The 14861-nt window shown below is 47.2% G+C and overlaps 1 protein-coding gene across 3 annotated transcripts; it reads right to left on the bottom strand.

Moving 5' to 3' along the window:
* Positions 1-2651: 2651 nt before the first annotated feature.
* On the bottom strand, positions 2652-14412 carry LOC101699003 (putative inactive 1-aminocyclopropane-1-carboxylate synthase-like protein 2). 3 transcript variants are annotated; one of them, XM_021264324.2, is made up of 15 exons: positions 14275-14410; positions 12146-12378; positions 10885-10944; positions 10407-10477; positions 9964-10033; positions 9669-9735; positions 8711-8808; positions 8382-8459; positions 7980-8080; positions 6851-6940; positions 5815-5857; positions 5575-5716; positions 4088-4248; positions 3848-4001; positions 2652-3065 (listed from the first exon to the last, which is right to left on the bottom strand). In XM_021264324.2, exons 1-15 carry the CDS (start codon positions 14288-14290, stop codon positions 2983-2985), a joined length of 1467 nt encoding a protein of 488 aa, XP_021119983.1. In that variant the 5' UTR covers positions 14291-14410; the 3' UTR covers positions 2652-2982. The 3 variants fall into 3 exon arrangements, 1 of the variants encoding a protein (XP_021119983.1); XR_002397303.2 differs by having other exon boundaries at positions 2879-3065; positions 4191-4248; positions 14275-14412; XR_015449019.1 differs by lacking the exon at positions 4088-4248 and having other exon boundaries at positions 2879-3065; positions 14275-14412.
* Positions 14413-14861: the final 449 nt, after the last annotated feature.

Raw genomic sequence — 14861 nt, 5'->3', positions numbered from 1 at the left:
CACTTAATCTGCTAGAAGATATAATAGTAAAACTCTTAAATACATAGGGATAGGCAAAGACTTTCTGAACAGTACCCAAGTTGCACAAGAAATGGGATCACAGCAAGTTAAAAACCTTTTGTACAACAAAGGAAACAACCAACAGAATGAAAAGACAACCTACAGAATGGGGGAAAAAAATCGCCAGCTATCTTCAGAGAAATAATATCTAGACTACATAAAGAACACAAAAATATTAGACCTCCCAAGATAAAAGACCCAATCAAAAAAATGGATGAATGAAATGAGTAGACACTTCTCAGAAGAAATATAAATGGCCAATAAATACATGGAAAAAATGTTCAACATCTCTGGCCATTAGAGAAATGCAAATTAAAACACAGAGTCTGCCTTACTCCAGAAAGTGGCTATCTTCAGGAAATCAAATAATAACAAATGCTGGTGAGGCTGTAGAGAAAAAGAAACACGTACATCGTTAGTGAGAATGTAAACTACTATAACCATTACAGAAATCAGTATGAAAATTCCTCAAAAATCTAAAAATAGAAATTCCATTCAACCCAGCTATTCCCCTTCTAGGTATTGTCCCAAGAGAGTTAAAGACATCATACTACAGTGATAGATGCATACACATGTTCATATCAGAATTCATAACAGCTAAATCTTGTGAGCAGCCTATATGTCCACCAACAGATGAATGGATAAAGAAAACATGGTATTTACACAGAGTGGAGAACAACCCTGCCATAAAGAAGGATAAACTTGGGTCATTTGTAGGAAAATGATCACCCCATGATACCATAACATTAAATGAAATAAATCAGACACACAAGGTTATATATATCACATAGTTTCTTGTACAATAAGCCCAAAATACTGGATAGATAAATCAAAATAAAAGATAGATGAGAAAAAGGGAGATAGATTTTTTTTTTGTAAAAGGGAAGGGAAGATGGAGAGAGATGGAGGGAGGCCGGGGATTTAGCTCAGTAGTTTCATCACCTGCTGCGCAAGCACAAGGACCCGAGTTTGATCCCCGGTACCCCCTCCAAAAAAAAGGAGATGGAAGGAGGAGGGAGAGGAAGGTGATGGATAAAAAGTTGAGATGTGTTATTTACATGAGGAACATAATCATTACGTACTGCAGACATGTACTAATGCATTTTTAACATAAATCAAATGGTCATTTTCATGGCCACACTGGGTTTCACATTCTATCCTCTGGACTTGTGTTGAACAGAGGCAGATGTAGCCTCTCCCTTCCGTGGAAGACCGGATTCCTCCCATCCAGTGCTGATGAGACAAACAGCTTCCATTGCAGAGAACCCCAGAGTGTCTAGGCTTCTCAAGCTGTGAATGAATTCTGTCCCCACTGGGCCATGATTGATATCTAAGAACTTTGATATGAAAACCTTGAAGAATCAGAATTCCTTTGTATGCTTCTGTTAACTTTTTTAAAAAGCTAATGGAATAAAATTGTCATTGGAAAATAAAAGAACCAAACCTCGACACGCGGGAGAGAGTATGGTCACACAGCCAAGTGACTAACCAAAGCCATTAGTTGGTACTGAAACCTTTTTTAATCATCTGTAACAGTGATGGCGGAACTTTTAGAGACTGAGTCCCCGGATTGCAACCCACATCCCACTTATTTATCGCAGAGTGCCAACACTGGAATTAAACCTCATCACTGAGGTTTTATTTTAGAAAAAACTCTTACATTAACATGTTTTGTTTTATTTCGACTGGGGTGGGGGGCTGTTGGCGCCTGCACAGATTACCTCCTCTGAGCTGGGAAAGGTGGGACAGGGGCCGGGAGCAGTGGTAGGGATGGTGGCCCAAAAGCCCCTTCCTCTGGACCAGGAGCAGTGGGACGGTGGCTCAGAAGCCCCTACCTCTGGGCCGGGAGCAGTGGGACTCGGTACCGTGGTCTGGTGGTCCGGTGTCCTCTGCATCTTTGTAGTGTGGAACCAGGTGGCTGTACAGAGGAGCGGGGTGGGGGTGGGGGGAAGGTTTGTCCAGTGGATTGTTGATTCGGCATGTTCCCCGCGACTCACGACCTCGGTAGGGCGGGGCCATGTTTTGTTTTAAAAGAAAAACAACAGCTTTCAATGTTACTAACAGCTTTTTATTGAAAGGTAAAAGTTTGCATTTGGCATGGTTTTGCATCATTCATGTGATCTTTGCTGTTGTGTGCGTGCTGATAATTTGTCAAACCTTGGCTCATACTTTAGTTTGAGAGCAACACATGCAGCACTCGGGTTGTCTGTCAGTCTGTTTCTTGCATCAGATTTGATACAATTCAAAGCTGAAAACAGCTGCTCACATCCATTAGATGATCCAAACAAAGAAAAACAATCCCAAGTGCTTTCATGGACTTACAATTTGATGGAGAATTCCATACTAAGGATTTCATTTTCAGAACTACCCACTGTGCTGTCCTTGTGGGAAAGGTAGATGTGCTCTTGTGAGGGTCCCCGACACTCAGCACCCAGCACTTAGAAAGTGCTCCATCAGGCAGGGTTACTTCTTTCCTGGCCTGCCCCAGATAGATGTTTCACAGTCAACCTGGTCTAGAACTTAAAAGGAATGAAAAATCATCCTGCTAAGGTGATTATGAAGAATGCAAAGAAGAACTACAAGGCCTGGAATTTAAGAAAATATAGAGTTTATTAGACACTGAATAGAAAAATAGTCATTTAAAAAGAGACCCAGAGAGCTCCCTTGATCCCTCCAGGCACCTCTATGTCCTCCACTCCAATCCCAATAAAAACATTTTATATACACAATGGCTAGCAAAGATTAAAAAGACACAAAGCTTCCAAAGATGACAGATGCTCATCTTAAAGAGGTTGATGACCGAGTCAGGCAGTATCGTCCCTAGAGGAGTCCACTTGTGTGGATGCAGCACAGGTTCAGGCCCCAGCCTTGTGGACCAGAGGCTGATACCAGGAACCCTGAGCATGTGATGAGGCAGACAGGCTATGACGTCACTTCATCTTCCAGCATCTTCTGTATCCAGTATTGCTTCTGCTCCTCTATCGCCTGACCAAACCGATCCATGGCTATAGGGTCCAAATGGGGATGAAGAGGAATAAAGACTTAGTGGGTCTGCAAGTGGAGCCAGACATACCCAGGTCATCACAGACCGTTAGAGCCGCCTGTTTAGGGATGCTGAACATTAGCCCACCCTTGGGAGAAGACTTTCGGTCCACCTGTCACATCCCTGAACTTTTAAACTTCAGGTCAGCCTACCAGACATCTCATCATCTCCTCTCAAAGGCTGTACCCTGGCTCTTGTTGCTTCTTAACTCTTCAGTCTGTTTTCTACATTAAACCAAAAGTTATTTCTGCAACATAAATCTTCATGAAAGTGAATGACTCACTGCTATACTTCCATTAAATACAACACTTCTGGCATGTCACGGGGTGCAATAAATATTTAAAAAGTCATGTTCTCCATAACTTCCAGAGAAGATGAAGTCTGCAGTATTACAAGGTCTTCCATGGTTATGTGGCCAACTCATCCACTACAGGGCCAGCTCCATGAGGGCAAAGTCCCACTTCTTACCACTTACTCTGGCCCCAGTGCCTGGTTCAGTGACAGGCACAAAACACATACCCAGAAAATATAATGAATGGGTAGGTACCTGGGGTACAGATCACTTTCTGTTTACAAGGAGCATAATTAAAAATGAAAATGGAAACATGGTTCAGAAGGGTTAAAGCTAGAGGTTGCTAAATGCAAAATATTTTTTTCAAAGAGGCATACTTAGAAATTGAGCTAGGGAGCAGTTGATGAGGCATCTTGAAAGGATGCTGGGACTGGGAGGTCAGCACTACCCACCTTCTCTTAGTCGCTGGGAATGTTCTGCAAACATGAGGCGAAACCAGCCAGGTTCCTTGAACATGTAAGATTTGCCACGGGATAATATCAGCTTGTGGTCCAGGAAGCGGCGGTGGAGGACCAGTTCTTCTTCAAATGTACACGGTTCCAGTAACTGAGGAAGGGAGAGGAACAGAGCTGAGCCCGAGCCTCAACTGGCAGCTCAGCCCAGGAACACCTGCCCTCAGTCCTAGAGCTCACCCTCTTCAAGTTTATCCAGATATAAAGGCCACAGCCAATGCTGCGAAAGGTAATCTTGAACCCAAACTGCTCCTCCAACTCATGCAGCCTCTTGATGACATACCCATAAGCCTCCTGGAGCCGGGAGTGATTGATGGGCAGGTACACTCTGTTGATCCAGTCTGGATGGGTGGAGGAAAGAATGGTCCTAGATCTGGTGACAGATTTGCCAGAGGGCTCCTTCCCAGTGCTCTTGCCTGGGCTTCTTGCCAGATCCTCCTATCCAGGACTAAGTCTGTCTTGTAGTGGAGCTTTAGCATCCACATCCAACACACCACCTCTTATCTATAGCTCTGGAGAGATGCTGGGCTTTTCAGTGGTCCAGAAGGAATGTTCCCTTCAAGTTTAGACCTCTGAGGCAAAGAGCATTCCACAGAGGGGATTGATACTGCTATTGCTGTGGTCAGCTGGGTAGATTAGCAGGTACTCAGATCTTCCCTTGCATCCTCCCTTTCAACCTCACATAATGAACTTGGAGGAGTCTAGCCAGGTTCAAGATAATTTTAGCCTAGTTGTTCTCAGCATTGGCAACATGAAAGAATCACTTGGGGAAACTTTTGGAAGCCTTGATGCCCAGGTTATTCCTCTAGATCATGTGAATCAGAATCTTTGGGGATGGTGCCCACAATCATATTTAAGCTCCTAGTAATTCCCAGGTACATCCAAGGGTAAGACCTTGTGTTAAAGGGCACTGGGATCTGGTTTCTGATAAATATCAAAGAGGCTGGCACCATGTAGGGATGCATCCAGTTGGATTTAACCTATCTACCAGAACTGAAAGCAAGTTTTCTATACCTGCCAATCTAAGGACATTAGTTTATTTCATTATATACCAGCTCTTCATTTAAGCCTTCTATCCTGGCATCTGTTTTATTACAGGAAATAACAGGGCATTTTCTAAGCTTAGGCTAGGGCACTGAAGAGCAATCTGAGGCCAATGTTCACTTGAGGTCCAAGGGGAAGGTCAAACTAGGTGCCATAGATCTAATCACACCAACTTGCCCAAGTGGCAGTTCTCCTTCGGCCACCTTGAAAAATGAGACCAGGCTGTGTAAAAACAGTCAGGACGTTTCTTTGTAAGCTCTGCCTGAGGCAAGCAGAGTACTAGGGCAGTAAAATAGACATTCACATAAAGATTTATTATTGCTGAAGTTCTTGCCTTCAGGTCTTCCATTACAATTGACTACCTCCTTTCCAGGCAGAGCAAAAGCTACTGGACCTCAAGGATGAAAGCCCACCCTGAGTTTAGGATAGGGATAGCACCTCCATCTTCCCTCCATGGCTACTGCACTTTCTGAGCACCATCCTGCCCTCCTTTAAAACTCACATCCTGCCATGGTTAAGCCTGACAGTGACAAGGCGTCTCTGCATATTGAGGGCACCTCAGAAGCCCAAAACATCCAGGAATTCTCTACACCCCTGATGCTGCCCTAGGATGCCGTCGGTACCTCTGTCCCCGAGCAGGCGACGCAGCTTGTACTGGGTGATGCCAGAGACACTGTGGAGGTAGCCAAAGGGGGTCATAGCAGAGACCACGTCATCGTTGTGGGTGTACAGAATGCCGAAGCGGAAGCCAGTGATGCCAAAATCCTAGAGGAAGAGGAGCAGCAGGAGCAACGGACTTGTTTGCCTTCTGGCTTCCTGGCTCCCCTTCCTTCCAGACTCAAGGACTGCCAGCAGGGCCTTACCTTACTGCCCCAGATCACATGGGTCCTGTTGGGGTCAGGCAAACTGGAGAGAAAATGGAAAATCGAAATTACAGAGAAGTGTTTGAAGGATGGAGACTCGAGTGTCTGTGAGTGGAAAGGGGGAAAGTAGACTCGAGGCCTTTCAACAGCAGGGACTAAGTTCAAGAAACAGTTCCAGGGCCGGGGGATTTAGCTCAGTGGTGCGGCCGCCTGCCTGGAAAGCGCAAGGTCCCGAGTTTGATCCCCGGTACCAAAAAAACCAAAAACCAAAAAAACAGTTCCAAAAGGTCTCCCTGAGAAAGTAGACGGAACAGCTCCCAAGTGCCCACAGAGTGAGACCCAGAGTCTCTGCCAGACTGGCTACCCTGCCCTCAGCCCAAAGCACGTTCTCGGCAGCTACACCCTGCAGTGTGCCCCCCATTTCTGGAATGGGCTTGTCTAGGTCTTACTGCCCCACCTTTGGCGAAGCTCTTCCTTCCACCCGGTACACGGTACACCCTTCCCTTGCTTTGCTGGAATCCTATCCCAAGGGTCAAATACCACCCTTCAGAAAGTTCTGCACAGAGAGTACAGTGGTCCATGCCTGTAATTCCAGTTAGTCCAGAGGCTGAGGAGGAATGCAAATTCAAGGCAATTTAGTAAGTCTCTATCTCAAAGCTTTTTTCAAAAGCTTTTTAAAGGGCTGGAGGTGTAGCTCACGTACACCCCTAGTGGGTAGAACATCCCTAGTCTCAATCTCCAGTATTACAAAAAAGACATGCACAGCAAAGATGGTTCTGCCTTGCTCTGTTCTTTCCTGTGTTCCTTAACCTGCTGTGGGCTTTATCTTGATCTTTAACAGTGTACTTGCTGCCTTCCCTTCAAGTTAGCTTATACACAGGAGGGCATTTAGACTGAAGACACTTTGCGCACGTCTGCAACCCCAGCTGGCGCTTAACGCCCTAGCGTGTAACCAGGTAAGTTGTAGGCCCATTAACTCTGCCTGCAAAGCAGGGTCCTCATGTTGCTCGCTCCCTACTCCAGCTGAAACACTCACCTTTCTAAGCTCAGAACACTGTGGAATATGATGGTTTCGTCAAACACGGACAGCATGTATGTTTCGTCTATGATCACATGCAGTTCATTTCTGTAGTTGGGTGGAAGGAGAACAAGATGCAGCTTCTCTCGGCAATCTTAACTCATTCTCATTCATGTTCTTTAGATATAGAGCAGATTTTCCTGGAGCCCAGCAGCCCACCCAGCCCTTCCAAGGGGTAGGGTAGAAGGAGGTGATAGATCAGAAGGGACCTTGAGCCCAGGCTGGCCATACTGAGAGGGAGTAGGAAGGACCCAAAGACACACAGGAGCACATATCTACACTTTCAACCATCAAGCAGAGACCAGTGAGGAGGTGAGTTCTGGAGTATTTTAATCTCGTACAGCTGGAAGTTCCTACCCATGGTCTGAATCGAGCAGTAGCACCAAGTAGGCTATGCAGTACATGGATCATCTTGTCTCCTCTCCCTACAATCCTCCAAAACATTCCTTTCACCCCCCTCTCACAGACAAAATGAAAAGTAATGCTGCAAGGTATAAAGTTATCTCCCTTAACTAGCAGGTATGAGGGCTGGTGTTTGAACTCAGCTCTGTTGAATTCTTGCCCACAGCCTCTAATACTGTTTCTATTCTCTGCCATTAATTGGTGTGGGTTAGTCTTAAAGTTTGAATAAGTTACTTCTAGAGAACAGAAGATAATCTGCCTACTGGGGCTATTTTAGGGCTCTGGAGCTAACAGTATTACGGTGTCCTCAGGCACGGGCTGTGAAAGCTACACTGGAGCACATCTTCACTTCACAAGGTCTGAGGGTCTGTCTGTCTCCCCTCGCTCCGCAGCCCAAGTAGTTTGGGAAATGGATGCTGGGGAAAGTGCTTTTGCTGTGTAAGTAGAAAAGCAGCAAGACTATGTTATGACTGCTATGCAAATGTCTGTGCGAGGGAGGAGGCTAGGAAAGAAATGGTATGCACGTGGGTGCTTCATTTTAGTTTCGCTTGGGAGTATACAACTCCACAAAGCAGACAGTACGGTAGGAATATTTAGGGTAAATTACCTCCAATTTCTTGACTACAGGTGAAGGGAACCCCTTTTTGGGACATCATCCAGTCTTGAGGGATAGAACTACTCCTACCTTTTGGCAAATTTCAGGTATTCTTTCAATGACTCCTTCATGTTGACCTCGCCCAGAGGATTCTGAGGGTTGGCTAGCAAGAGGCCTTTGACTTTTTTATTCTAAGAAGAACCCAAACACAAGAATGAACACAAGTCCTTCACCTCTACCCCAAGTTCAACCAAGAATCCTTCAGGGATCAGATTCCAATACAGGACATTGAATAAGACCAAAGCAATCAATTACCATACTGCCTGAGGGGAGGAGCCAGAAGTCGCTGTGCAAGCTGCCATGGCCCAGATGAGACCCAGGAGTTTTACTTCTGACTACAGACAGCCCATCAAGTTGGGGTGAGCAGTTCTATCAGAGTCTCAGTACTCAAGCCCTTTCAGGGCCACCCTGGAAATATGGTTCCCTCCTTACCTTAGTCTTAGCTTCAAGCAGGGCTTGCTCTAGTTTGCCTATCATGAGCTCAAAAGGCTGGGTGTTTGTATTAGTGATCTGGAAGAGAGAGTCTACTCATAAATGCCCATGGGAAAAGCTTCGGAGCCTAAATTCTTTCCTACAAAGCCCAGGCAATCCTTGGCCTTCATACCCGGGTGCTGAACCACAAGGCTTCTTCAGCCTGATTCCTCTACCCTTCCTCCTCCACCCTTACACAGGAAGAGAGCCAGGCCCTCTGTGCCTTCTCAGTGCCCACTGGAACAGCCCATTTTTTAGGGGAGCTGAGCAGGGAAGGGGCTCATTCTGACCTCACTGCCGACGTGGACGGGAATCAGTTCAACTTGTGTATACATCTGGGCGCTAAAGAGGAAGCCACTATGGAAGGGAGTAGGGACCAGAACAGCATCTGGAAGCACAGGGAGATGAAGCCATTAGTTCTTGCTCTCTCAGAACCTGCCAGCCGCCCCCAACCCCAAACTAGCAGCAAAGCTACCACCAGAAAAGTTCACTTCAGCAATCTCTTCTCTCTGGGGATTAATGTTCTTGGGCTTAGGCTCCATAAAAATTGTCTACTCTTGCAAACACCATTTGGGAAATGAAACTAATTTGCTCTTATGGGGCATACTGAGAAAGAAGAGGAAAGTATTATGAATGCCAATGAATCAGGGCCCAAGGCAAGCTAGGGTAGCAGCAGACAGGAGTGCTGGTCATTAGGGAAGTCTGACCTGCTCCAGGTCAAACACTAGAGGTCAAGGTTCATGCACAGGAAGAGACCTGTCATTTGGACCTGGTGACCTCATGTTCTTTTCTTCCCATCCCTCTGGCCTCACTGATGGGCCAACCAAGAACCCACTCCTTTCATCTTGGCCACTTCCTTCCATGCAACCAGAGCTCATTAAGATCTGAGACTCTTGCTTGGGCATTGTTCAGAAGGAGAGGGAGAACGGACCTTTCAACCTTATCTGGTCCAGAACTGGTTAGCCTTTGGAGGATTAGGGAGATGGTGGGAGATCTGTAAAGTCCAGGCTGGTTACCAGAGCCATCCATACTGCAGTTGAGCCCAAGAGCTTAGCTATTAACAGGATGATTTTGCTCCCACTGCCATCACTGCTTAAGCACTGCCATGTGTCTCTTCCATATTAAGTGAGGAATCCAAATCAATTTTCATCAATAAAAAAGTCCTAGTCAGTGTAGAAGTGCCAGTGCTTTGAGTGAAGATGTTCTTCTTCCCCGAGGCCCAGTGCTTAGGTGTTCTTGCTTACTTACCCTCTGGGTCACACAGAACCATGGCCAGTGCAGAGAAGACAGCACAGCAGCTGTTTAGAAGAACCACCTGAAGACATGCACAAAAGGCAGACATCAAAAACCAGTACCCATGACAGAGGGTGTGGCCACACTCTCTCCCTCCCCCTGGCAGGGACAGACACCAGGAGACTGCTCAGCTGGGCTCGATTAGCTGTAACTCTGCCCTGGTCCTGAGGGTCTCTCCTGCATCTCCTCACTTTTCCTGGACTATGCACAGGGTACCCCAGAAACACACCCCTCCACCAGCCTGACTCACATTTCTCAGATTCAGGCGGATAGGTGATCCACAGTAGTAGCTCAAGAACTTGGCCACTTCTGCCCGCAGGCTGTGGACAGATGCAGAGAGACACTTGTGGTTCCCAGTTCCCCCTCTTCACTGAGGGTTTACACATCAGCCTTTTTCAAAGGAACTAGTGTTCACCCTAAGAGGGATTTTTGCTACCCAGTCCAACTTTTTATATAGCTATAAAATGAAGGTGTCAACTCCTCAGGTCACACAGACAATTTCTGGGACAAGAACTCAAGCTCTTGAATTATAGGACGATGCTATTTCTACCGATCAGGCTGCCCGGTGAGGCTTTGCTCTCATTTCCTGGGAGGTTACCCAAAGGAACAGGGAGGCAGCCAACTAAGAATATGGTGCATTGAATCCTTCCCTTGCTGTGGGACCAGAAGATTCTGGATCTGGAGGTCACTTACAATGGATGTCCTCTCCAGTCGGGGTACTGCAGCAGGGGCTCCTCGATGTAGTTCATGTCATTCTGACACAACTGTTGACAAACAGAGCATGAGGAGAGCCAGACTGGGGAAGCCCGTCCTGCTCCCTGTGTGAACGTGTGCTCTGCCCAGAGGAAAGTGGCGTGTTCTCTGCCTTTTCCCTGCTGAGCGGAGGCCCCCATCTTGTCTTTAACCATCCCACAGACACCTCACTGGCAAGTGCTCAACAACCTCCCCAACCCACAGCTCCCTTAGCAGCCCACCCACTGGGTTCCTACCAGAGAACACCTCTGGTCAGAGTCAGCAAGGGCAGGAGGTGACCTGTGCTATTCTCAGAGCCATTTTTCCACTCCCTTTCCCAAACTCCCACGTTCTGCTCCTGTCTAGCACATGCAGAGGGTTATACTAGGGGACTGGTCCCTGAAGGGTGGGTCCCAGTACAGCCCAGGACAAAACTTACCCTTTCAGTCATCAAATCAACACACAGCCTGTTCTCACTGATGCCAAGGTTAAGGAAGCCCTGGAGTGGAAGGAATTTGAGATTGGTCCTCTTATACCACCCCCACAAGGGCCCCTGCAGAGATGCCAGTTGAGTATGCACCTTAGATCAGTTGAGATTTCACTGCCCCATGAGTCAACGCAATCCATGTTTCCAAGAACCCAAAATCTTAAAGCTTGTAAATTTCCCCCTTTAGAGCCACATGGATAACTAATTGTTGAATTATGCCCCATTTCCGGTATCCCCCAGATGCCAGACTAAGTACTTTCTGTGAGTTAATTCCTGAGAAAGGGTTCTATATAATCCCTGATTAAAGAGTGAAGGAGAGAAAAGTTGCATAACCTAGCAACCATGTGACCTTGGGTGATGGGCAGCACTCTACCTGCCTGATCCAGAACCTGGACCCTGAACCACCATGGGCTCTCCCTGTACACATCTCTGCTATTACAACTAAGGGACCTCCAAGCTTTTGGAGGAGATGCTGCTTCTCCTCCAATGGGAGGTGAACACTTGACCCAGCCCCAGGAAAGCAGATGCTCGTTGGCCTCTTAGATGGCAATAGAGGGAAGGCACGGCATGGCTGGTACTGTCCTCTCTCCTCTGGCTGGAGAGCTGCTCTGACCCTCCTTGGTGGGAACCTGTTGTCAGCTCCCTGTCACCCTCAGATTGTGTTTTAACACCTCCTGTCCACTTCTGCCTGCCTTTACCACAGCACCCAATGTGTCTATTCTCACCATAGGGGCTTCTCTCCCATTACTCACTCTTATCTCCACTTACAGCTTCCACAAATGCTGCCCCTCCTTTCTGGGGGATCACCCCACCACCCCCTGCCTCCATTGGCTGGCTGGTTCAGTATTTAAGACACCTTTCCAGACCACCAGAAGTGGACATTCCTCTAGTGCTCTTGGACACATGATTCATGTTTGCTTCCCTAATGGCCAACTACATTCATCACCATACTCTGTTCCATACGGGCGGTTCACTTCCCTCTCCACCACAGTTCCTGTCTCCTAGTACTTAAGAGCTGAGATTTAAGGAAAGATGTGTGGTGAGGGGAACAGTTAGCAACCCAGGCTCCAGTTCTCCATCTGTCTGGGGACAAGTCCTCTTAATCCTGTGACTGTACCCTTACTAAGACAACAGTGCCCATTTCTTGGGGTATGTGGCACAGAACTCAAAACATCCCAGGGACTGGGTAGGCTTTCTGTGCCCCAGTTCTTACCAAGGAGTTCAGGACGGTGTGGTATCTGTCTCCTTGGTAGGCCTCGTAGTCCTGGAAGTTGGAGTAGTAAAATGTAGAGATCTTAACCCCACGGTTGGACAGGGTCTGGCTAAGAAACGTAGCTTCAGAATCACTCTGCTGGGCACCCGGCTGGTCACGCTGCATAACCAATGGGGCCTGGCTCGTATCCCCGGTACCTGTACCAGCCTGAGCCTCAGAAGGCTTGCTGAAACCTAGAGAGAGAGAGAGAGAGAGAGAGAGAGAGAGAGAGAGAGAGAGAGAGAGAGAGAGTCCATGCACTGGAACAAAGGAGACTTCCTGACCCTCAGTGACTGCTTGGCACCGGGTCCTCCTTGGCTTTGGGCACACAGTGGTTCAGGAAGTTACCTACTCATTCAACGGCAAGGCCTGAGTGGCCCAGCCCCAGACACCACTGCCTTCTCCTTAACTGGCAGTGGAGTGTGTTCTGAGGAAGAGTCTTAGGGTCCACGGTAAGGAAAGGAGGAAATGAACAGGTAGTTTCTGGGTTCTCCACTCTGGGCTGCAACCAGAGCTCACTTTGTTAAATTCTAAATAAGAGAAAAAGATTCTGCTGTTAAATAACATCAGCCTTGAGTAAATCATTCTGCTAAAACAGGTCTGTAAACTACTGCCCAACTGTCCAATCTGGCCTGTTACGTGCTTATAAAGTTTTGTTGTTCCACAACCATGTTTACATATTGATTAGGGCTACTTTTGCAAATGGCAGAGTTGAATAGTTGTGACAGAGACCCTATGGCCCTCAGAGCTTCAGCTATTTACTCTCTGGTCCGCTACAGAAAAGGTTTGCCAACCCCTGTTCTAGAACATTATCCTTTACTTTTACTTTTTCCCCCTTGGAGCAGCCGTAACAGACAGCTGGTCCCGCCATTCTCCTGTCTCACCTGGATTCCTGTAAATGCCTCTGGCTAGTATCTCTAACAGCTGCCTTAAGCACCCATCACTAGTAACTACAGCCTCAGTACATGCTCATCAAACTTGAAATCCATCAGGATTCCCCGAAAGACTTGTTAGGCCACAGGTGAAGCCCAAACCCCTGGAGTTTGGAGTTCGGTTCTGGTGTCTGGATAAGACCTGAGAATCTTCATTTCTAGCCTCTACTTGGAGAGCTTCGGACTCTTTAGATTGATATTTCTGGACACTTGCCGAAATATCAGATAAGACCATGAAAGCTCATCTTAAAGCATCAAAGAATCAACACAATTAGATAACAAGAATCCAGGAGGTATAGCTGCATCTCATTTTTAAGCCCAACATCACCAGATAAACAAGACCCTTCTAAAGATCTAGATTTATGCCTTTTCCAGCAGAAGTTACAATTCCAATTACTAATAACATCCCTCCTACATGTATAAAACTTCATTGCTTATTCCATGGGTTTATGGCTCCAGCAATTCAAGACAGTGAACACTCTGCCCAGTGTTACTGTCTGAGATGTTCCCGTTCATTTGAGATGTTCCCTAGCAACCCTTTTCCTTAAAGACATTGAACATACGCAGTACCTGCCCAGTCAGCCTTTGTCATTACATCCTCAGCAGTGCCCTGCACACAGGTGAGTAACACTGTTATCAAGTAGGAGGGGTCAACTGCAAGGATGTCACCAAATCTGTGAAGAGTTGGGTCAGGAATGAAGACCCTGGCCAGAGAAGTGGAGCGAAGGCCAGTTGAAGCCACAGGATGCTGCTGCACCCAGCCTCAACCGAGGGTCTGCGCCTTGTATCAATAATCACACAAAGACTTCCACTCTACTACTGGGAACACACTGCGGAGAAAGAAACTGAACTAGTCGGGGATGATTAAGTCTAACCTTTAGAACAGCCCTAAGAGCCATTAGCTTCACTCTACTGATGAGAAACCACAGGCTCAGAGAATGACATGGATTGTACAAGACCTCACAGGTATCTGTTTGATAGGCTTTAAACCCAAATCTTCCAACCCCCAATCCCACTGTCTTTGAACTATGACCCTTAGAGGCCTCTTCCTGGAAAGCCTGGCTTTCTTTTTGGGGCTCCATCAGTTCCCTAAGTCCATTGGTGCCCACATCCCATGGGAACATCAGGAGTCCCAGGTAATGCTTGGCCCATACTTACCCTGGTTGCTATCCATACTCAGCCCTTCAGCCTAGAATCCTTACGCGTGCTGAAACTGTCCTTAGTCTTTGGGGCTCGGAGACCTGCTCTTCCTCCGTTCACTAAGCTTTCATCTTGTGCTTGGGTCTGCAAACTCCACTTTTAAGTACAAAGTGCTAATAAGATCCACCTTTTCCCTTCCAGGGGGAATCTGCCCAGGAGCTTCCTATTGCCTAAAATCGACTTTCTTTGCATCCTTTCAGAGAAATGGCTTCACCCGGAGAGCTCATAAAACTCTAGAGCCCAGGTTCTTTGAAGGAAACAGGGGCCTGGGCCCATGTGCTTAGCAGAAGGCTCCCCGCAGGTGATCCTACTACTTCCTTGATGCTGACAACTACTGGGGCAAGGGAACCCCAGTGAAAGCACATGAGCTTCTCATCTCTCCCTGTTTCTGGGGAGCACAGGTTGAAGTAGGTTAATCCAGGCTAGGAGGGACAACTTGACAAGCTGGAGACAGAGCCCCAGGACGGCTGGGTCCGCATCCCCCAGCCCCACCTGCCTGTGTGGCCTTGATACCTGCCCAGGCTTTCTGGTCTCCCCTTTCTCCC

The sequence above is a fragment of the Heterocephalus glaber genome, unplaced genomic scaffold (genome assembly GCF_053883595.1).
Source record: "Heterocephalus glaber isolate CG9 unplaced genomic scaffold, H.glaber_assembly_v1.0 deba00000594, whole genome shotgun sequence".
NCBI lineage: Eukaryota > Metazoa > Chordata > Mammalia > Rodentia > Bathyergidae > Heterocephalus > Heterocephalus glaber.
The sequence above is the reverse complement of the archived record's forward strand: the minus strand, read 5'-3'. Positions and strand labels throughout refer to the sequence as shown.